This window comes from Borostomias antarcticus, assembly GCF_949987555.1.
Source record: "Borostomias antarcticus genome assembly, chromosome: 1".
Lineage (NCBI taxonomy): Eukaryota > Metazoa > Chordata > Actinopteri > Stomiiformes > Stomiidae > Borostomias > Borostomias antarcticus.
In genome coordinates this window covers 21,318,036-21,340,643 of record NC_140234.1, presented here as the reverse complement: position 1 = coordinate 21,340,643, position 22,608 = coordinate 21,318,036, and the positions used below count along the sequence as shown (strand labels likewise).

At 42.8% G+C, this 22,608-nt stretch overlaps 2 protein-coding genes across 2 annotated transcripts; one reads left to right on the top strand and one right to left on the bottom strand.

Annotated features, from left to right (window-relative positions):
* Positions 1-4,244: 4,244 nt before the first annotated feature.
* klhl35 (kelch-like family member 35) lies at positions 4,245-9,596 on the bottom strand. Its single transcript, XM_084439922.1, has 7 exons — positions 9,472-9,596; positions 7,769-8,672; positions 7,375-7,559; positions 6,612-6,730; positions 6,238-6,426; positions 5,346-5,534; positions 4,245-4,736 (listed from the first exon to the last, which is right to left on the bottom strand). Exons 2-7 carry the CDS (start codon positions 8,626-8,628, stop codon positions 4,536-4,538), a joined length of 1,743 nt encoding a protein of 580 aa, XP_084296048.1. The 5' UTR covers positions 8,629-8,672; positions 9,472-9,596; the 3' UTR covers positions 4,245-4,535.
* An 8,308-nt stretch (positions 9,597-17,904) lies between these two features.
* On the top strand, positions 17,905-19,830 carry lrrc32 (leucine rich repeat containing 32; the record flags this gene model as incomplete). The annotated part of the gene is made up of 1 exon (XM_084439508.1): positions 17,905-19,830. The coding sequence occupies one exon, from the start codon at positions 17,905-17,907 to the stop codon at positions 19,828-19,830; it is 1,926 nt and encodes a 641-aa protein (XP_084295634.1).
* Positions 19,831-22,608: the final 2,778 nt, after the last annotated feature.

The window sequence follows — 22,608 nt, the reverse complement described above, 5'->3', positions numbered from 1 at the left end:
GTAATACGTTCCATGTAGTTTGAGAGCAGTTAAAGATGCAATAGACAACATTTTTATGTAGACAAATCTTTTTGTATTTTTTTGTATTTATATAATACATCCACAGAGCTTTTAGAAAGGTTTTTGTCTCCCCCCTTAAAAAAAATTTATTATGAATTTATCATTTTATAAGTTTTGACCGGTCTGAAATTAATTTTGTGTTGATCTTTGTCTGAGATGTCTGAAGTTAGGTTCCCACCTCTAACGAGGCTTGTTAGTCAGTAGTATAACGACGTTGGTACCACGCAGTATATCTGTGTTTACAGCGATCATGAGCTGTAATACTAATGGCTCACAAGCCTTGTTAGAGTTTGTTTTTTTCTTTAATATATATATGATGCGTCTATATAAAAATGTCTATAGCACCTTTTAAGAAACAGTATGTAGATAGGTCTGATGTTAAACTGATACTATTACACTCCGCCTGAAAGAAATTCCTCTTCCCTCTTTTGGAAGCAATGGGCCCAATATCTTCCGTTAACTCTACTACAATATATCATGGTGCTTTTGAAATGCTTTTTAAGCTTTAAAATCAAATCAAAATAATTTGCCATTTAAAGGTTTGTTTTATGTTTCAAAGCCAAATGTATCTTTTCCAAAGATTTTTGGCTTTTTATAAGATCGGTTTAAATGATGTTTAGCTTTGATTTATCCTTGTATGATTCCTGGATGCAGTTTTCCTCATCGCTGATCATGATTGTGCATTATGGTTAGTTTTTGTAAGATATAGTGCTACTTACTGTAATTTATCTCCAGTAGGCCTACATTATCATGTATTTCTTGAAATACATGATCATTCTTCTCTATCCAACACTACAGAATTTCAAATTGACCAAATTGTGTTGTTTTTGCATGGCTTGTACTCATTCAGGTGCATAGCCCTCCTCTCCACTACCATGTCTTAAATATTGTTTTGCATCTTAAATGTTTGGTGTCTATAACTATGTTGCACCTGAAGCATCATTCCTGTATTGCAAAGCTGCCACCTCCATCAGTCCTGATAAAGAGGACAAGTGCACGATTGTTAGCTAACTGACATTCCTTAAAATGCTGGACGCGCTTAACTTTCCGTCTTGTGCTTGTATAGTATTACTACTGTATGTAGTACCTGGTGATGTTCTGAATTCTGGAGGCTTTTTTTATTCATCACATTTTCAAAGAAATTGACAAACTTTGGATGAGTACAGTTTACATACCCATTCCGCTTCTATGCTGTCTTAAAAACAATATGAAATTGTATTTTTTGGCTGTTAAGTAGATAGTTATATGGTGTGTTATTTGGTGCTTGTTTATGATATCTCATGTTGTTGCAAAATCTGCACTATGTCCTGCGTATCAAATACTACAAAAGCACTATGTGGTTTTATTTTTCTTCCCAGTGTCCCTTGCTTCTGTTCAATGTCTTAAAACTGGAATGTAGTACATTTAGTGCCTTTTGTATTTCATCTACTAACTTGAACACCTGCTCAATATAGCGAAGATGAGATTCATTTATTTTCTTCTTTTATTGTATGTACTTTTATACATATAGAAAAAAAACACCTCTGTATCCGATGTTCTAATTTTATATAAAAGCGATTCCCAATTCCATGTCTGTGTCATCATCTATCAAGGTTTAGTGCTGCTTGTTTTTTTTCCCCTTAAGAAAATGTTTTCTGTTACAAGGAAGAGATTAGAGTCTGGAGAATGTTTAGAATTCATTTGAGACTGATTATGGGGAAGAGATGACAAGTACATTCTGGAAGGCCTTGTTATCTAACCAAACATCAATGAAGACTTCCACCGAATTTACACAGAACCCACTCTTACATGAGGAGAGGCGTTCCAGGGATTCTGTGCATAGTATTTAACTCCCAGAGTTCTAAACTCCATGTGAAATGTAGAAGGGCCCTGAGCACTTTCTTTCAATTCTGCAGATCCAGAAATCCGCACAAGACTCTTCAATTGTCTGGGAAAAAAATACAGTAGAATAGACTATACTTTTACTGAGACAGATGTTTGTAATGTACAAAGCAAAATGTACTTGTTAATTGAAAAAAAAAAGAATTGTGGCGATGACCCCCAGGTGGAGGGCTCCGGTATATGTGTCATGGATGCACGCATGAATTAAAGAGGGGTCCGTCGGTCTAATATCCACCACCTCGATTTCATCAGGTGGGGGACAAAAATTCACATGTAGCGTACATAGACAAACCATGAAGGACAGGAATCATAGCAGGGCTTGGGTTAAATTCCTCACACTTGTTGCGGTCTTGACAGACATTTCCTCTTGTTTATTTCACACCAGTGATAGGAGACCATGACCTTTATTTCTCAGTTCAGTTCAGCAAACAGCTTAGCTGACCTCACGTCTTACTGTGAATCCTGTGTAAATCAAGAGACTGTACCTAAAGCTTTCATTCTGGATTATCTGATGCAGGGCAGTTCTATTGTGAGTCTGCATACAGATTAGGCGTGATAGATGTGTTTTTTTGGGTTCCACAGAGAATAATGAAATCTGTGAATACTGTTATAGCAGGAAGTCAACAGCAGTGAGGCACATCTGCTGCTGGGGCCCCAGCTGGCCAGAAACGCCTTAATCAAGTATTCATGAGCGTCCATTAATAAACAGGTCAGATTCTAAAAGATACACATGAGAGATGATGACCATTGTCTGGTTGGAAAGGTGATTATGCACTGGTAACGACAATAGGGATAGGATTTCATTTGCTGTAAGTGAGCTAGTAGTGAGAAAATAGATGGGCAATTTTCAACAAAAACATTTCCTGGAGAGGTGTTCTCTCTTTCCATTTAGATTATTTTTTGTACCTATTTATTTTTATTTTTACACTTTGCTTATTGTGCACATTCAGGAGCTAGCAGAAAACATTTTACTGCTCATTGTATTGGTATGATGTTGCACATAACAAATACAATTTTGAACCTTAATATTTGATAGCACAATCATTAGCCCTGTACATTAATCATACATACAAAAAGAGTAGGATATGTAACATCTGACTGGTGAAACCTACCCATTTACACCTGTGTGCTATCAAACGGTCCTTACAGGCATATAAGAGTCATCCAATGTGTTCACAACTGCAAAAGCAGCTTTACATGATTAAAATAAGCATGACAAACAAAATCATATTATCCTATTGGCCTCATACACATACACCATAATATAGATGAAAAACAAAATCAGTGTTTGAGTTCAGTGAAGTAAATTACATTCACAGTATTATGGTTCAGATTATAGTTTGGGATTCCCTTTGACTACGGCACAGATTACATGTGCTTGTCAGAGCTTTACACAAAACAACCAGCAGACTTCCTACTTATCATTAAAGCACTGGTATATACATGCAGCTAAAAAAAAATAACAATGGTTGCCCTGTTTGTAACTGGTTTCCGATTTGGTCACTGTCAAGTAGAGGTTATTCAAATAACAAAATCCCACATTTCAAACCAGGCAATTGTAGTATTATATTCATTTAAAATATTTTCAAATCAATTGCCAATAATAGAATGTGTTGGGTATCCAAGTATATTTCTTTCAGATGTATACTGAACTACTAATATCCACATGGACCGAGGCATGCTGTCCTTATTGAAAGGTAAATGGAGAAGTTATGACAGATCGTACCATCAAACCTCTTAGCCTCTCTTACTCTGAAAATGTAATTTAATGTAATTTATTGCTTTATAAATGTTCTTAGCGGGTAGACAAACATACTCCTGGAGCTTGCTCGATTACTTTGTTGAGAGGGGTCAGGGAAGAATTTTTACAGCTCACTTATCTGGCCCCCGGGTGATTACTGTTTTTTTTGCTTCCCTCTGGAATATGTAGGGGTGGGTCGTATGCCCACCTCCCTTGTTCTCTGTAAAGTGCATTGTGTTGCCTCTGGGTATGAAATGCGCTATACAAATAAAGCTTTGATTGATTGATTGAAACCTCTCCACTACTTCACAGGAGCCTTGTTTACTCCAGAGGAAGCCACATTGTTATCCTAACCAGTCATTACAGGCCTGCTACTGTTCTCTAGAATGCAAAGAGTTAGCAGCTAGCAAGGATTGAAAGTAAGACACACAAATTGATATAATGAATTTCCACTAGAGTTACGTTCATGGAGTAGTTTCTCAACTACAGTATGTGGAATGCTCTTCATTTGAATAATATAATGTCATATGCAATAAAAAGGCAGACCGGGGTTTCAAGAGTGCTCAAAATATTGGGTGCTTTCTGAACATAATGGCAATAAATGCAACTTACTGAGGCATACACAGCCCCTAAAGTGAGAGACAAATTCTCCCTTAATGAATGAAAACATTGTGAATCCATTCACCTATGACTATAGACTACACAGGTAACAACTATGTAACGTTCTATGACAACCAAACATGAAGACTGGTCCCTCTTATTGTGCATACACTTGTTGATCGGGGGGAGGGGTCAGTCTAATTTCCTCCAATCAAGTGGACTCGCTGACGTGGCAAACGGCCAATCACAGCAGTCAGGGGGTCTTGTTCTGAGGGAGCCTCTGGGTGATGGTGACGCAGCCGTGGTAGCTGACGCTGCGGGACATGGGCGCCTCCTCCGTCAGTGTCCTGCTCTCCGGGCAGAGCGCCCAAACGCGGTCGGTGGCCGAGGAGCACTCGTCCCTCCCGCCGACGACGTACACCTTCCCCTCGCACACTGTCAGCCCACAGCTCTCCTGTGCCCACAGCACAGCAGAAGAGTCAGGTTTACACTTGAGAGAATGGCAGGGCTGCCTAATATTTAGGGGTTGGTAATTTCTCCGCGTGAGGATTGTAAAGTGTGGTGTGCGAGCGTGAGAATAGGCTGATATGCGTGTGACTTGGCATCCCTGGAATGGTCTAAGCACAAAGCGACGAATTCATTCGTACTACAAGTACTACTACTGTACGTTGCTGTCGGGTTACATTTTCCTCAGAAACCCACTTCACAACAAGCCAGATGCATCAGTAAACATGCTGTTCACTCACCCGTAATGCACATTCCTTCGTGATAATGAAGGAGTGGAAACATGATATTGGCCGGGTTTCCCGAACGAGTTAAGAAGAATTTAACTCCAAAGTACTTCTTAAATCCCATACAAAGGGTTGCTTAAGAAGGATTCCTTAAGAAGGTTCTTTTTCGGGAAACCCGGCCATTATCTTCATGAATATGAACGTATGAAAACGATGCAAATGTGCACCAGTCAGTTCTTTGCTTGCGTCGCGGCAACGCGAATCACATGTAGTTGTTCTAATTCGACCGGTCGCCATCGAAAATCAACTAGCTTTGTATTTGTCTAGCTTACCAGTTTCATTGGCAAGTCCACCGCTTTGCTCCAAGCGTCTGTTTTTGGAGAGTAGCAGTAGATTTGGTCCAGCAGTCCTCCAGCGAGATAGATGGTGCCGTTGTGTGTGACTGCGCTGATGCATCTTTGAGAGAAGGGGCAGGTGCCCACGTACGCCCACTGGTCTTCTCCAGGGTCGTAGCACTGAACCTGTTATACAGGGTGAAAACAGAGCCATGTGACAAAAGACACAAAAGCCTGTAATACAGGGCAAAAACAGAGTCTTGTGATGAAAGACACAAAAACATAAGTTTCAGGGAAATTGTGCATGTCTGTTTTGGCATGCACCTACAGGTTCCAAAATGACAGATAATAGTGGGTATTTATTTCCGGATGCCTTCCTGTCATGTTGACGCACAGCTATGGAGTTTAAAAATAACATCCCAAGAGGTCCACATGATCACAGAGCTTATATAATACAGTTTCAGGGGAGATAAACATGAGCACTTCTTATAAGGACGTTTTTTATTATTTTATTTGTTCGAAGTGTCAATTCCATTAGATCCACTTTAGCAGACTTATTCTAGCTGTCTTATCGGTGTCAGAGCTGAAAGCCCTTTGAAATAGTTCACATTTCATAAATGTTTGGGTATTCAAACCTTTTTCAATTGGGTATTCAAACCAGTAGCCTACTGCAACACGTGGCACTAAAATAAATAAAAAATTCTGCTTGAAAATATATTCATTCCTTCAAATATGTTGTACTAGTAACGATAATGTAAAAATGTTAAAGCAATGCGTTTATTGTATTGTTCCCCTGTGACTTCTTGAGATAAAAAAACAAACATGCGGCCCTTTTTCTGCTAGCCTCCCCTGTTTCGGTCTGATCTTGTTCGGCCATTTTAAGGCTCACCTTGTTGGTGTTGCAGTCGTTGCTCACGGCCCCTCCGATGACATAGAGCTTCCCCGAGCAGCCCACCACAGCCGCCGAGCTCACCGGGAGGGGGAGGGGCTCCACAGTCTGCCACAGGTTATCATAGACGCTGTAGACCTCCACACTAGACAGACGCTCCATCCCGTTGTAGCCTCCCACCACATACAGCTGCAAACACAACAGCAGTGTCTGGTCACTGACAGGCTAATGATATGCTAACCAGGGATTAGCCATATGTTAGTCCTGTGCTAGCCAGTCACGCACAAACAATGCTGAGACTAAATCAGTCTTTTAAATGTATTATTGAGGGGGCTCAGTCTCCAGCAGTCAGCATACTGAAACAAGGAGCCCACCTTTCCATGTAGAGCAGCCATCTTGTGTCTCCACCTGCCCTTGGCCAAGGGTGCCACCCGGACCCAGTGGTCCAGCTGGGGCATGTACCTCCACACATCTGAGCTGTTCAACTGACCTCCTGGCACGGGGAAACAAATCAGATCAGATCTGCACTCCAACTGAGAAAACATCAAAGTTAGCAACCAAATAGCATCAATAATGTCATGGGGGACTTTTTTCTTAATTGCCATTAATTGCTTGGGATGTCAAGTGGGCCTTGTGATAGGCAAAAAACATTCTTGCCACCAGCATTAAGGGGAAATCTGAAAGTCAGTCACCACCAGTGAAGACAGAAGACAGATAGACAGACATCTAGTGAGCGATATAACATACTGTAGACGATCAAACACAAACGCCGCTGGGAGAACAAGTGTATTGCTACATGCCAAACACAAGACTAGTCAGATATAATATTCTAGTATTTTGTGTCATGATCAGAATGAGATTTATTTTAGCCAAGTAGGTTTTCACACATACCAGGAATTTGTTCTGGACTATTGGTGTATACATTAAATATACAATAGACGGGGTGCAAGAACGAGACAGGACAGTGGAAATGGCAGGACAGTACAAAATATAGCGCAAGAAGTAAAGGGCAAATACAATGTGATGTGCGATGTGTTTATATACAATCTATGCACAGTGTGCTATGTATGTGCAGTGTGATCCCATCATCATTCATGTCTGCCTTGTGGAAGGAACCAGGTGAAGGTCTATAACTACCTGATACATATACGTCGTTCTGTAGCTCACAGGTGGCAAACTCTGACTTTGAGTACCCTGGTATGGTGGCACCTGACACCCACTCTCTGGTGTAGGGGTTGAGTTTCTCTGTGAAGGACAGCCTGGCGAAGCCATTCCTGTCACAGCCCCCGATGACCACGATCATCTCTGCCCTGCCCAGTGTCCTGAACCCAGAGACAGACAGTGAGACTTACCTAACTACTACTATTAGAACACACACACACACCTTCCATATTTGCTTTGACGAATTAGTGTGAATTGCAAAGTGCTTCACAAGAGCTGAATACTGATTTTCTCTGATCGTAAACCATGGCATAAAGCTATCCCCCTAACACACAAGAACCGAACCAAAAGTGATATCTTTGCCAGTGACCTCCGTGGTCTGGTCCTGACCGAGTCCACCTCCTTCCCCAGGACGTGGAAGCGACGGGCCTCCAGCAGCAGGGGGCGACACTCCTTACAGTCCAGGACCAACTCGTCGGTCTCCACCGCATTGACGAGGAAGACCGGGTCCACCAGCGGCAGGCGGACCAGCTCCAGCAGCTCCCTCAGGTCGGCGCTCCTCTCGCTGGGCTTGTGGTGGACCCACCTCAGCACCGCCTCCACCAGCACCTCCTCCCTGTCCACCTGGAGCTGGTCACTGGCCAGAAGCTCCGCCACCCGCTCTTTGGCTTGGCTGAGGAACTCCTCCTGCTTGTAGACCTCCACGAAATCCCTGTAGAGCATGGTCTCGCACTTGCTGGCCAGCGGCGTGATGACGTAGGACCTGGCGAAGTCCATGATGCCCAGGCAGTTGGAGTGGTCGACGCGCTCTTCCAGGAAACCGACGCACGCCTTGCTGAGCGCGCTCACGCCCAGGAGGTCGGCGGCGGCGAAGACGCTGCCGACGTTCTCCTCGTCCAGCGCCACCTTGCCCTCGTACACGAAGTTGAGCACGGACTCCATCGTGCGGGCGGCCACGCCCTGGATGTGCACGACCCGCAGGCGGCTCTCGCGGAGCTTCCCGTTGAACATGGCGCGGAAGTAGAGGCAGCTGGCGCTGAGGGTGGCGCGGTGGCACGGGAACTCGCTGCCGCCCGCCTGGAGGACCACGTCGGTGAAGGTGCCGCTCTGGCGGTAGGCGTTGAGCACCTGGAGGATCTGCGCGGCGTGACACGGGCCCTCGCAGAAGTCGACCGCCTTCCCCAACGGAAGGTCTGTCTGCTGAGGCTCCCCAGGGCTCCCAAACTCCATAGTGGACGGGTAGATTACAGACAGTCAAGTGGAGTTGTAGGGTTCTGTGGGTGGGGGGAACACAGAAGATGTTTCATTTCAATCGGAGAGCATACCTGGGTCACATTCACTGCAGATATGATTAGGCCTCAAAGAGAAGTCTCAAATTAATATCAAATTTTGCTCAGTAGACTCATACAGGAATAGCCTGCTGTAAACGTCTCCTAAAGGATACAGGAAAGGTTGAAAAAGTATAAGTATCCCTTTACGTGTGAACAACCATTAATTATTAACATTATTTAATGTAACTGTAACCATATAACTGCGCTATACAACTCTGATAGCTTAAGGGGGGTCAGATTGAGAGCTAATAATACGTAGGCCTACTGTACAATGACACCATGAAACAATCGCACCATGCAATTTGATAGTGATGGCAGCTGCGCTCCACGTGATACTATCACAGCCACAAGTCAGCGTGCAGTTGTCTGAATCAGGACCATTGTCAGTGCAGTGGCAGTTAGGCTATTCATTCGCAAGCCATTGTATTTTTTCTTAAACCAACATGTATTTTTCTAATTAATATACATTTGCATTTGGATAATATGACTATATCATATTTGATAATCTCCCTTTTCTTTTTTTTTTTTTGATCCATACACGTGGGTTGTCGGCTGGTTTAATGTTTACCATTAAGTGAATAGCCTACCACAGCTTATAAAGTTAATAGGCTAATAGTCCTAAGTATTTCTAAACAGAGGAAGTTGTGGAATAGATATTACTTATCAGGAAATGTAGGCTACGTAAAATGAAGACAAAGAAATTCTGCAAATGAAGACTCAGCAAGAAAAAAAATCACCTCACCTGGCTGGCGATATTACGAGCTCGAGTGTGAGAAAAAAAACAACCACATGCAGCCGCAAGCTACAATATCTGCTCTAAAACCTAGCAGTGGTGTTTATAAGGCAGAGAGGAGAAAGAAACCCTATATTTGAGATCACCTGAGCGATAGAATAGATCTAGTCGACTACCTGAAGTGTATGAAAACAAAGGGGAGGAGTCAGTTGTATTCTTTGGAAACTGACTTCCTCCCTTGTATTCCATGTGATTCCATGGAACTGACTTCCTACCCGCCGCGGCGCCTTGTCGTGACAATAACTAATTAGGCTGCATTAGGCTACATTAGTCATTTAGCACACGCTTTTATCCAAAGTGACTTATAATAAGTGTATTCAACGTAGGTATAGTCAAGAGAAGTAGCCTACTAGTAATCAGAAATCATTAAGTGCATCTTCTTTCTTTAAAGGTATAATATGTTTTGGATTATTTCCCCCATCTAGTGTCTAAAGATAAGAACTGCAACAACACAACGTATTGGTTGCCAAAATGCCAGAGAACGCACTGTTTCAGTCATACTGTGATAAGATCTTCACTCTGAGAGGAACATAACTTTACACTAATCAGTAATCACAATCAAGTATTTCAGAGTGCCATGTAATAAGTTACGTTAGATGCTGTAGTGTGGAGATAACGTTAGGTCTGGCTATGCAGATTCCAAGAAAAATAATGATAGCTAGTTAGCTAGCTTACCGGTCTAGTAGAAAAGTAGCCATGTCACCATGCGACTTTATCCCATGAAACTCCATCAACTCTGTCCAACGAGCAAAGCTGGCCCGATATCTATCCGACTTTTGCTCCTTCTTCGGTCACTAAGCTTTTTTGCTCCTTCTTCGGTCACTGAGCTTTTGATATTCGTATCGCACGGTTCGCCGGGGCTCAGGCGGAGAAGCAGGACCAATCACAGGACTCTGTGATTTCATCCCGGCCGCCGGTCCTTCCACTCCCGGGATGGACTTACCCAGACCGGCGTGGGTGAGGCTTAATCACCTCCGGACCGGCGTCGGACGCTTCCGCTCATCGATGCACAGATGGGGCTTGGTATCTTGTGCGGCGTGCGAGTGTGGCGCTGAGGAACAAACCGCAGACCACGTCATCCAGGACTGTCCGACATACCGGACAACCGACGGAATGCATGGCCTGATGGTTTTGGATGACGAAACGGTGACATGGCTCCTGGAGGTGTGTCTGGATATATAGCCCAGGTGACCCCTCACCCAGGCTCGGGGTGGTAAAAGGATAACCCCTCGGCCCCGAGCCTGGGGAGGAGAGGAGAACACAACACCTAACCCGCACGAAGAAGAAGTAACTACTATAGTAGTCCCCATCAGTAAGGAATTATTAACTTATGTCAGAGTTAATCAGTAACTAATCATTAACTAATCATTGGTTCATCAGTAGTTACTCAGTAACTACTCATTTTTGTGTACCTTATTGTAAAGTGTGAAGTCAAGGCTAGTCATTATTTCATAATTACTTAATCATTAGTAAATATTTTGTATACTGTTCGTTCCTCACTTGTTTCTTATTAACGTATACAATAACTACTATGGTATACAGATACACACACACACACACACACACACACACACACACACACACACACACACACACACACACACACATCCCCAGTCTGTTACCTAGTGGGTTGGATGGATTCAGAGTTAATCGGGAATGGTAAATGGACTGCACTTATATAGCACTTTTATATAAAGCGCTTTACAATGCCCTCTCATTCACACACACACACACACACACACACACACACACACACACACACACACACACACACACACACACACACCAATGGCGGCAGCTGCCATACAAGGTGCTAGTCATGCTCATCAGGAGCTATTTGAGGGTTCAGCATCTTGCCCAAGGACACTTCAGACATATGGACAGGAGGAGCCAGGATTCGAACCGCCGACCCTATGACCATTGGACAACCTGCTCTACCTCCTGAGCCACAGCCGCCCAATGGAACTACTCATGAGTCATTTGTGTCCTCAATTGTTTCTTAGTAACTACTATAGTATTTCCCAGTATGTTCTCTTGTAGCCAATCATTGTCTACTATCTACTGTAGTCATGGATTCAGAGTTAACCAGGAACTACTCATTAACAAATCATTTTTCCTCACTTGTTCCTTAGTAACTACTCACATTTTTGCGTTCCTTAGTGTTGACATTTTCAGATTTTTTTAAAATGTAGAGCAATAAGCTCATGAGGGGAAAGCAAAAGGAAACGTCAGTAGTGAATTGGAAGAAGACGACGTGAATCAGGTGACCCATCGATTTTGGAAGAGGATGATACAGATGTATCACTGACCTACCAAACTGTGACCACAAAATCAGATCACTGACTTCACTGACATCTGCAGGCGTTCTTGTGTAATGCACATGGGTAATAAACTTGCGATACACAATCTAGAGTCTCTGTTTTACAATGCAAGATCACTGACTTCACTGACATCTGCAGGCGTCTTTGTGTAATGCACATGGGTAATACACTTGCGATACACAATCTAGAGTCTCTGTTTTACAATGCAAGGAAAACTAGTAAAGTACAGCCTACATCAAACACAAGTCACTATTAGGAAATATGTAAATGAAAATGTAGCCTGCAAAAAGCTACCAAGGGGGCTACAGAACCTCCATCACCAGTCAGTCAAGTTCCCAGGGGGGTTACAGAACCTCCAGTCACCAGTCAGTCAAGTTCCCAGGGGGGTTACAGAACCTCCAGTCACCAGTCAGTCAAGTTCCCAGGGGGGTTACAGAACCTCCAGTCACCAGTCAGTCAAGTTCCCAGGGGGGTTACAGAACCTCCAGTCACCAGTCAGTCAAGTTCGTTGCAGACGACATCACCCTCATTGGGCTCATCTCTGAGTAGGACGAGTTCTGCCTACATTGAGCACCTGTTGTCCTGGTGCTTCAACGATCTAAAGACAATGGAGATGGTTGTGGACTTCAGGAAGAAGAACCCACGTATATTCTATTTTATTACTTTGTTATTGTATTTTGCACTGTCCTGTCTTGTTATTGTTATGTGTACATTTTTGTAAATTTTCGTAATTTGTAAATGTGTAACTTGTACATCTGTAATTTGGAATTTTGTAGGCTATTATAGTTTATCTGTATCAAGCATATCATCTTAGAGCCGGCAGCATGTATACCGTACATTACATGTGACAAATAAAAAAAGTAAATATTGTAAAATGTACACATTGTAGTAACATGTAGTCTATTGTTTTAATGTGTTTTTTTTTCTCGAGCCTAAAAAGTTTTTTTTGTATGTAGGCTATGTGTGTGTGTCTACTGTTTGAGTTCCTCGACGAGAACAGAGAAGGGAGGCAAGAAAAGATATCTACATGTATAGTATTATTATGTATTATAGTTATGATCCCCAATCGACATTTATGAATATGAGTAACTTTGGATAAATATTTACAAGATTAATTATTATGAAATTCCCTGCCTGTTCTCGACAAGATAGCCTATGATATAGGCCTAAATTACAAATCTATATTACAAATATCTCATTCCACAGTTGGGCAGTCTGGATTTTCCTCACAGAAGGCATTTAATATTAAGCCTAATATATTTAATCATGTGGCCTATTATAGTTAGCAGGGTAGACCTGCTTTTTATTTTTTTTATTTTTTTATTTTTTATTTTTTTTTACCGTCGATATCATACAATATCACATGAGGAGCAGTAGGCTAGCCTATGTTTTTGAAATAGGGCACTTATGTAGATTAGCCTATAATTCTCTCAGGACACCACCCATAGGTTATTTAATCATTCGCCAAGATAATGTTAATGTCAAGCCAAAGCTTCAAAAACAAATTGTTCCTATAATATAGGCTACTGTGGTGGACACTATTTGGGGCAGACTATTTCGCCAAAGGCTTTCTGAGGTCACGTTCCTGTTCCAAACGTGGGGGGAAAGAAAAAAGTCACAACACAACCTCGAGTCAAAAGTCATACTTGCCAATTTGCCGATAGGCGGAGACATTGACCTTAAAATAAAATGAACGGACTTCCGCTCAGGTGTGCGTGCAACCAGAAACGTTAGTCTGCCTATACCTGCCATCGCTTTACTCGCTGTATTTTCATCTTAGTGAAACGTTCTGTGCTATGCTATGTCTGAAATTATAATTTATTCACCCTGCATCTACAGCGCCAGCAGCTTTGATCTATGCCATAAAAGGAAAACCAAAAGTTAAGGGATAAGCTGGGAATTCTAAGTCTGATCCAGACATCTATCCTTGGGATAGTATGGGATTCCCCGTTGAGCTGCATATATTAGCTGAACCGAAGATGCTGCTACGGTTGTCACGAATGGAGACTCGCCACAACAACGTGAAGATATACCTCGACAGGAGAAGAACAGGCCTATCTTCTGGAATTCAGATGGTAAGTGTGTGTGTGTGTGTGTGTGTGTGTGTGTGTGTGTGTGTGCGCGTGTGTGTGTGTGTGTGTGTGTGTGAGTGTGCGTGTGTGTGCATAAGTCTTTGAAAGTTTGACCTATAGCCCTTGACCATAATGTAGGCCTGTGTGTCCAAACAAAATTATGGCTTCTGAAAGGATGTTTGTGTTCTGGAGAAGAGGACAACTCTGAAGGCTAATGATCTTTGATCTTTGAACCACAGAGACCACATAACAAATAGGTAGTCCAACCACCAAGTTTACGTATGCATCTGCAACTGTTTACAGGAAGATGATAGAAGGAATTTACAGCCTCCCCCTGCAAACAGCTGCACCAGAATTAACAGCCAACAACTTGGTAAAAGTCCTGAAGCAGGAGAGCCTAGTTCTGTTGAGAGAGAGAGGAGGGCAAGAGACATAGAGGCATACAGGGAGAGGGAGGGAGAGAGCCAGAGATATACAGGGAAGGAGGGAGGAAGAGAGAGAGAGAGCAGGAGGGGTAGCCTTCTGCAGGATCGCCGTGAGCTGCTGCAGAGGGAACTGGACTTCCCAATCCCATATAAGGCATTTCCCAAAAAGAGTGAAGGGCGAAAAACAACAATGATGCAGGATATTCTCACAGGATGTTTCAGATGGGAACAGCGCTGAAAGGTGCTGGGAAGTGTGTGTGTGGGAGTGCGTGTGTGTGTGTGCGTGTGTGCGTGTGTGTGTGTGTGTCAGTGAGGATGTGAGAGCAGTACAGAGGAGCGTCGGCATGAGCAGAACACACTGCAGGGGAAAGTAATCTTCACCAAGCAAGGTAAACATCAGCTATCGATGCATGCATTAAGGGATCGGAGTGAGCCATAGGAATCTTTTGGAGAGTCTAGGCAGAAGGTTGTGGAGGAGGAGGAGGAGGAGAGAGTGAGACTGAGCAGTTCAGTTTGCTGGAACAGATGGAGGAATGTCAACGGTGGAGGCTTGAGAAGGAGACAAGGTACAGGATGGCGTTATATATATATATATATGAACTGGAGAGCTGGCTTTTGCTTATAAGTGGTTGAGTCTTTCTCACTGTTGTTAAGTTATAGTATTAAAGAACCCACAAGGCATATGGTAATGTAGTTCTTTAAGCAATTGTAGTTTTGTGACAGATATGATACAGATATGTCTCATGTCTTGTAAATTGTCACCATTTACTACAGGTGAAGCCCCCTGTTATTTTTGAAGAATATAGTATTTGCCTCATATGTAAAACCACATGTTCTAGCAAGAAGCAAGTCAATCTCTCTTTGTTCCTATAGTAATTAATAACCTTTCAGATCTCGGCTTGAGTTATCAGTTGGAGTTTCCTTTTACGTCATTTAAGAATAAAAACAAGCGTGAGAGGAACTCAAACTAAATATAGTTACAGTATATATGACCTTGTTAAAAGACAAAACAACGCCTCTGTCTTTGATGTCGGCCAACCACATAGTACTGTTTTTGAAGTATGAGTCGGTTGTTCTTTCTCCATATTAGCTTATGTATGAACATTTATGTCACCCTAAAGATTATGAGGAAGAGAGAACAATCATCTTTCATTAGTGTAGTACTCATCCAAAGTAAACCTTAAATCAAGTCTCTTTTAAGCTGACTTGCCAAAACAAACCAGGTCATGCTGGTTTCAGCTTTGTCATTAATACTCAGTACTACAGCACTAGTCCCATGACGTAACAAGTGGGATGAACAGCGTCACGTGAAACAATGACAACTGTGTTTCAGCATATACAGTATATATATATAGCTTTGTTATATATCGGTACACCTGTCACACAGGACAAACTACTTCCCCTGAGCCTGGTCTAATGTGTCTGCATTCCCATCATTGTGCCGCCGGTGTGTTTCCTGCACTCATGTCTGTTCTGTCTCATCTCAATCCCCTGTTCTCTCCAGCACCATGACAGGCTGCATCTGGCTACTCCTGGCCATCGTCAGTCACATGGCCGCATCCCTACGTCCCCCGCGCCAACTGCCCTGTCAAGTGGTAAGTGACCCCGAACCTGCATGGTTCGCTTTTGATGTTTTGTTGTCTGTGAGAAATGCAGAGTGGTGTCCGTCTGCACTAACTTTTCACATGTACTGTATAACTGACATGTGTATGGAAAAACAAAGCCGTTTATTTGAGTTGTTATGGGACTCAGGTACTTGTGTTGTTATTAATTTGTCCAGCTTTTGTGTCTTAAGAAAGGGATTCATAAGGAACGTTTAGTTTGGGTAATGGTGGAAAAATCAAGCACTTATAAAATTGTATGGGGGCAGTGTCTTTTTGAAGTTTTTGTCCTGAGGAGAGTATAGTTAAACCACATAACCCATAAACTGTCACGCCACTAGACTTTCATTGAAAGATGGTTCAGAGTTCAGTACGGAGGAGGAATAATATTGGAATGGAAACTTTTTCTCTCACTTCTACATACTGTATGTGAGCCCCTTACCACATCCAATGAAGTAGGTGTGTAGAGAGTAAACTTAGATGATTACAAGTAGTTTCTTGGCAGACGTGTTGGAGGACAAGTTGCTTAGGCTCTTAACAATTACTATGACAAATGTATCTTCTCTGTCTATGGCCGTATTTGGATGAAAAGCTTCTGGGTCTGCGGCCAAACAGATCATATTAAAGAGTGAGAGCCCCAGGGCTATTCTCAACAAGAGAATGTTCCCTCTCCCTCTGGTACCATCAATATGGACCTGATGTTACACAACGCCTATTGTGAATGTTATGGAAGCCCAGGCATAGCTTTAGCCCTTTGGTGCTCCTATTCTCTCCTCATTATACCTTGCATGAAGACATGAATAGAAAATATTTAGTATGAAACTCATATTGTTGTAGTTCTTGGAAATACTGTAGCCACATTTCCGACTGCTAACCGGAATACTATACAAACAGGATTTTGGACAAGGCAGGAAATTGCCTGTTTTAGACTGCATAAACTGATATCAGCTGTGCCAGTTTGAATGCTATGAAGACGGTTGATGTCAAAGGCTTGGTCACACCTGTCTTAGTTTACATAGTGAATCATAAACTACTTTCGGTGTATCAAAGTACATCTTACAGAATGAAAATATCAAACGTGAGGACAATCTAGATGGTTTTCTTTGTTGTTGTTTTTTAACCTCAAACCTTTCTGTGGTTTTATCTGGCCATTAAACACCACAATGTAGGAATCCTAACCTCCATTTAGAGAGACGGTGTCTATTACTTGAGCATTCTTTTTACTCTATGTAAAGCTTTTCCATACAGGAACCAATCACAGTGATATTCTTACTGTCATTCCTTATTACTCATCCTGTCCCTCTAAACAAGCATCGTGAATAGTTATGATTTGTGCTCTGATGCCAAGCATTTGTGAATGTATTAATGTTAAAAAGTATAAGAGCTTGTTTAGACAGCTATAAGAAAGCTCTCAGATAAGCTTGTCTTTAAGCCAAGATCCTCTGGAATGCTGGCCTCTGACTTCAAAAACCACATATATGCCAAGAACCTAAATCCACTTTGTCTTATGAGTGTGTTTGTGTGTGTGTGTGTGGGTGTGGGTGTGGGTGTGGGTGTGGGTGTGCGTGTCTGTGTGTATGTGTTTTTACTGGCTGTATTTAGAGAAAGGGTTCAGGCCTTATGGTTTCAATTATCTGCCACACTGATAAGTGAATGGTTGAATGTTTGAAATAATTATGGAAAAAGACTTGGTCCATTGGGCATTCAGAAAGTCCCAGGGTGGAAGAGGGAGAGCTTGTTTTATGAGGTGAAACCACCACAACAAGCCTCATAGTCTCCACAGGAGACAAGCCTAGAGCATAGATAAAATGGCTCATAAACCAACCCACTATGTATGAAAATGTTTGTCTATGTCTGCAAGAGGGTAAAGTGACAAGGTTACATGTGGCCTTTTGTAAGTACGGAGCTGTGAAAGTCAAAGCTCACTGGGTCGTCACTCTCCCCATTTTCTCCACAGGTCCAGATGGATGTGTACTGCAACGATCTGAACCTGAAGGCGGTCCCGGACAAGCTTCCCCAAGGTGTCCAGAAACTTGACCTGTCACGGAACATGCTACAGAACCTTACCCAAGAGGTTCTAGCTTTCTACACCAGCGTTTATCACCTGAACCTCCATTCTAACAAGATACAATTCATCCAGCCACACTTGTTCAAAAACATGACCAATCTAAAAGTGCTAGACCTATCCAGGAACTACTTAGATGTTGTAGCGATCTCGAAAACCAATATTGGACCACTTACAACTGTGGAGATGCTCGACCTCTCAGGTAATGGGCTTTACACTGGGATGACCGATTACTTCCTAAGTGAAGCCCCTGCTCTGTTGAACCTTTCTCTGAATGGCAACAGTATCACCAAAATAGCCAAGAACACTTTTCGTGGATGTTTGTCTTTGAGAAATATTGACCTTCACAACAACGTCATCCTAGAGATTGAAGACGGTGCATTTGACTCGTTGGCCCATCTGTCCGAACTTGATCTGTCGATGAACTCCATCAGTTGCATCACTGACTTTAATCTCTCCCAACTTAAGATGCTGAACCTTAGTAAGAACAGCGTAGAGTCCTTCCAAACCACAGACTCAGACCTAGAGTACGAGCTCCTCTACCTCGACCTGAGAGAGAACAAGATCCACTACTTCCCCCTCATCCCCAGAAGGAACAAACTCATATACCTGGATGTGTCCAGGAACCGACTAATGAGCGTCAACACTACAGGAACTGCAGACGAGATGGAGAACTTCAGAGACACGTTTATAGCTCACTCCCAGTCCAGTGGAAGCAGTAGATACCAGGATTTCTCAAAGCTTGTGTACCTTGACATGAGTTACAACAATATCAAGAGCCTACCCCAGTCTTTTTTCTGTGGAATGGTGTCTCTTGAGGTCTTGAATGTCAGTAAAAACTGTATAAGTGCATTTTATATAGACCATGAAACCCCCTTGAACCATTTGAAGACTCTGGACCTCAGCTACAATGCCCTGCAGAACTTCTCGTTAGGGGTGAATACCCTGCAGTCACTCCAGGAGCTCTTCTTACAGGGGAATTTCCTCAAAACCATCGATCCCGGAACATTCCAAAGACTGCCCAGTATCAGAGACCTGCACCTCCAGCAGAACTGTCTGAAAGTCTGTGCCACACACAGAAAACCACCCAAACAACCTCAGACAGACTTCAACTCCCAGGATCCCCCTGGGTGCGTCTTCTTTGCTTCTATACCAACCTTGCACTTCCTGTACCTTTCTGGGAATACCATTGACGTTTTGCCCCAGTATTCTTTCCATGGCACTCCGCTGCGTCTGCTGGACCTGTCCGGAAACCCAGGCTTGGAGATTCACCAGAATGCCCTCTCTGGTCTGGAAAATACCCTGACTCATCTGTCACTAAGGGCCAACCACATCCCAGAGCTGAACACAGACCTCTCCCTGCTGAGCAGATTACGGTTCGTGGACCTTTCCACCAACAAGCTGACCGCCCTGCCCCTCTGGAACAAGGAGTCCTCCATCGAGTCCCTGAACCTGCAGAGCAACAACCTGGTCACCCTGGAGTACGACACGGTCCTAGTCCTGGAGCGCTCCCTCAAGACCCTCTACATGGGCTCCAACCCCCTCAGCTGCTGCATCAACCCCCGCTTCCTCCACATGGTCCAGCGCTCCAGCGTGGTTATCCCGGACATCGCCACTGTGACCTGCCTGTACACACGAGACTCGGGGCCTGTGGAGATGAACATCGGGAGCGTGACCCAGGAGCAGTGTGAGACTCTGGACAGTAGGAGTGTGAGCATCATCGTCATTGTGGTGACAGCGCTGGTGCTGATAGCAGTGCTGGTGCTGCTTTCCAAGGTGTGCCACCCAAAGAGACGAAGGCTCAACAGCAGCTTCAAGGCGTAATGGACTCCCCCCCCCCCCCCCCCCCCCGATGTGATTGGGTGGAGAAGAACGTCTTCTCAGAGAAACTTCGAGCCTGTTTGTGCCTTTCAATGTGAAGTGTGCACATTTGTGCCTTTCAATGTGAAGTGTGCACATTTTTCCCTTCACTGAACTGTCCACTGAGGGAATGTGTCAAAAACATAAGACCAAGCCAAGCTTGAAGGACCATGAAATATTTCAGCTGCCTGAGATATTTTCACAACTGGAGCGGAATGGGAATTATTTCAATAAGTAGAATTTGGTTAACCAGAAAGTTGTGTGATTCACTTGAGGTCAGACTGAAGTCATAATCTGGTTAATATAGCAGTTGCGCAACTAGAGATTTTAGTCACCGCTTCTAGCTAACTCTAAAAACAAGAAGTGCTGAGTACAGATATGCTCACTATTAAATTAGCCTGGGGTTACATTACATAAAGGTTTATTAAACAGGGTCCTAATGCTAATAAACATTTGCTATGATCCTTCTTTCTAAACTAACCACCAGTCTCCTTCACTGCAGTAGTTTGCACTTTAACTATTTGTACTACAGTATGTCTTTTTCTTTTTTTCTTTTTATACCAAGTTCTTGATTTGGTGTATATTTTGTTACATAGAGTACATGACATGCAGAACATTTTGCTTGGATTGTTTTAATACCATCAACATAATGTCAGTTAAGTAAATAGTTACTAGAACCATTATATTGTATAATTACCAGAACCTCATTATGAAACTATATGAAACTAGAAGGTTTGAAGGTCATTGCTGTAGTTCTATGGATGACAGTGTTTTACAGAATTTTCAGTTCCTTATGTTGAAATAGGAAGCACTATATAGAGATGTTAATCGGGAAAGTTACAACAAACATCATTTTCTTAGCAGTATTATTGTCTTTTTTCCACTGATAGAGAAAAGGGGTGGTATGAGATATATACAGAGGAAGCAGTACTGTAGGAACACCTGCAGGAAAAAAAACTGTAGCTTTGTTTTCACAGCTTGTACTGGGACTGCAGATACCTTTCCTGTTGTTGATGAAGCTTTATGCAATTGCAGTTTCAGAATGTGGGGTTCCAGCAATGTGTTTTTCCCACACAGAGATTGTGTCCAGAGATCCACCCTCCCCTGCTACCATACATGGAGAGTCTGTCAATTTGAATTACACTTTCTGATAAGTTAAATCATAGGATTGGGGAGGCTTATACATAAACCAGGACCTGTTTCACTTTGCCTAAACAAAAGCCTTGTTTTGTTCTGTATTCTAATCTGGTAAATAGGTCCTTCTTGAGACCTGAGTGGCAGGATTATGCTGAGTGAGAGGAGCAAATGACAATCCTACGCTTCCCTCACCAGGAACCGGTCTCGGCTTCCTTAAACCCTTAATCTCTTCAAAATGTTTTTTTTTGGATCATGATGGAATCAATCAAAATCATGTTTTTGCACAGCGATCTTCAGCGTCTCTCTGAATAACGATTGCTTTGGGATTTAGTTTAAAGCTGTCCGCCATTAAGAGAGGTTGGCCTGATGAACTGGGTAGGCCTAGAATGGCAAGACCAATCATGAACATTAAAACCGATCCCCACTGCGGGGCTATTCAAGCCTTATCCAGCCTGAGAGTCGGCTCTGACATCACTGATTGTGTTAGGGAAAACAGGAAAAGACTGACCAAATGGTTAAGAGCTCATCATGGAATAACAGGCCTGTTTGCCTCCTGTTTGGATTGTTAGCTACACATTTACTGAGTTCACAAATCTAATTTCTCTTACGTCAGTATTGCAGTGCGTGTTGTAAGTATAATGGCCGTACTGGAAAGGAGACAGATCTTTATGTCTTTATTTAACGTTGAGGGATAATTTTTGAACAAGCAAAACAACTGGGCAATAAACCCCGGTGAGGGAAGTACATCCTGAGGCGTGTTCATAAATATTTATTTCAGAGATAACACTAGAAGAAGGGCAGTTGGATCCTGGTCTATGTTAAGCCATGGTAACTGCATTACAGATTACGCTCTTGTTCTGCTTTTTCCATTTCACATGACTGACTTTCAAGTGAAACCCACAGAAGGTCAAAGTGTCTAAAATACATGTGGATGACAAGTCACCCGCTGTGTGTAGCAACGCCACTCACTACAATCACACTTCAACATGAACCTGTTTTGTTAGAAAATGAACTTCCACATTCGTGTGTGGGTGTGCGGGTGTGTGGGCGTGAGAGAGGGTATAATTTGAATACTAGCCAATTGACGCATCAATGAGGTAATACGTGTAAGAGCTGATCTAGAAATATTGCTTTGTGATGTGAAATTGAAGTTGCACCCTTGTACCTGTTTGTATCTAGTCACTGTTTCTACTTGTGCAGTAAATGAAGGATAAACAACGGATCTATTTGTGCTACTGTATGATATATTTATAATGTTTTGTATTTTCTTAAGTAAATTATCTGTGAAACAGATCTGTTTTCTTTTTCTTTGTAAGCTAAGCAACAAAAAAAGCATTGTAATGAATTTGAATCAATATGAATCTGTCATAGTTTGTCTCTCAACACACTGCTTCTGGGACTCTGGGAAGACCCTTACAACTAGGGGCTCCAGTGAGTCACACCATTGTCAGGAAAAGTGTCAGTGATTGGTCCCTGAGGGTAGCGATACTCTACCACAGTCATTCTCCATGGAGAACAAGGCCTGCATTGAGAGATGATGTCTTCTATGTACACATAACCTTAAGGGCTGAGATCTGCTGAGCTGGCGGTCTTACGGCAGCATCA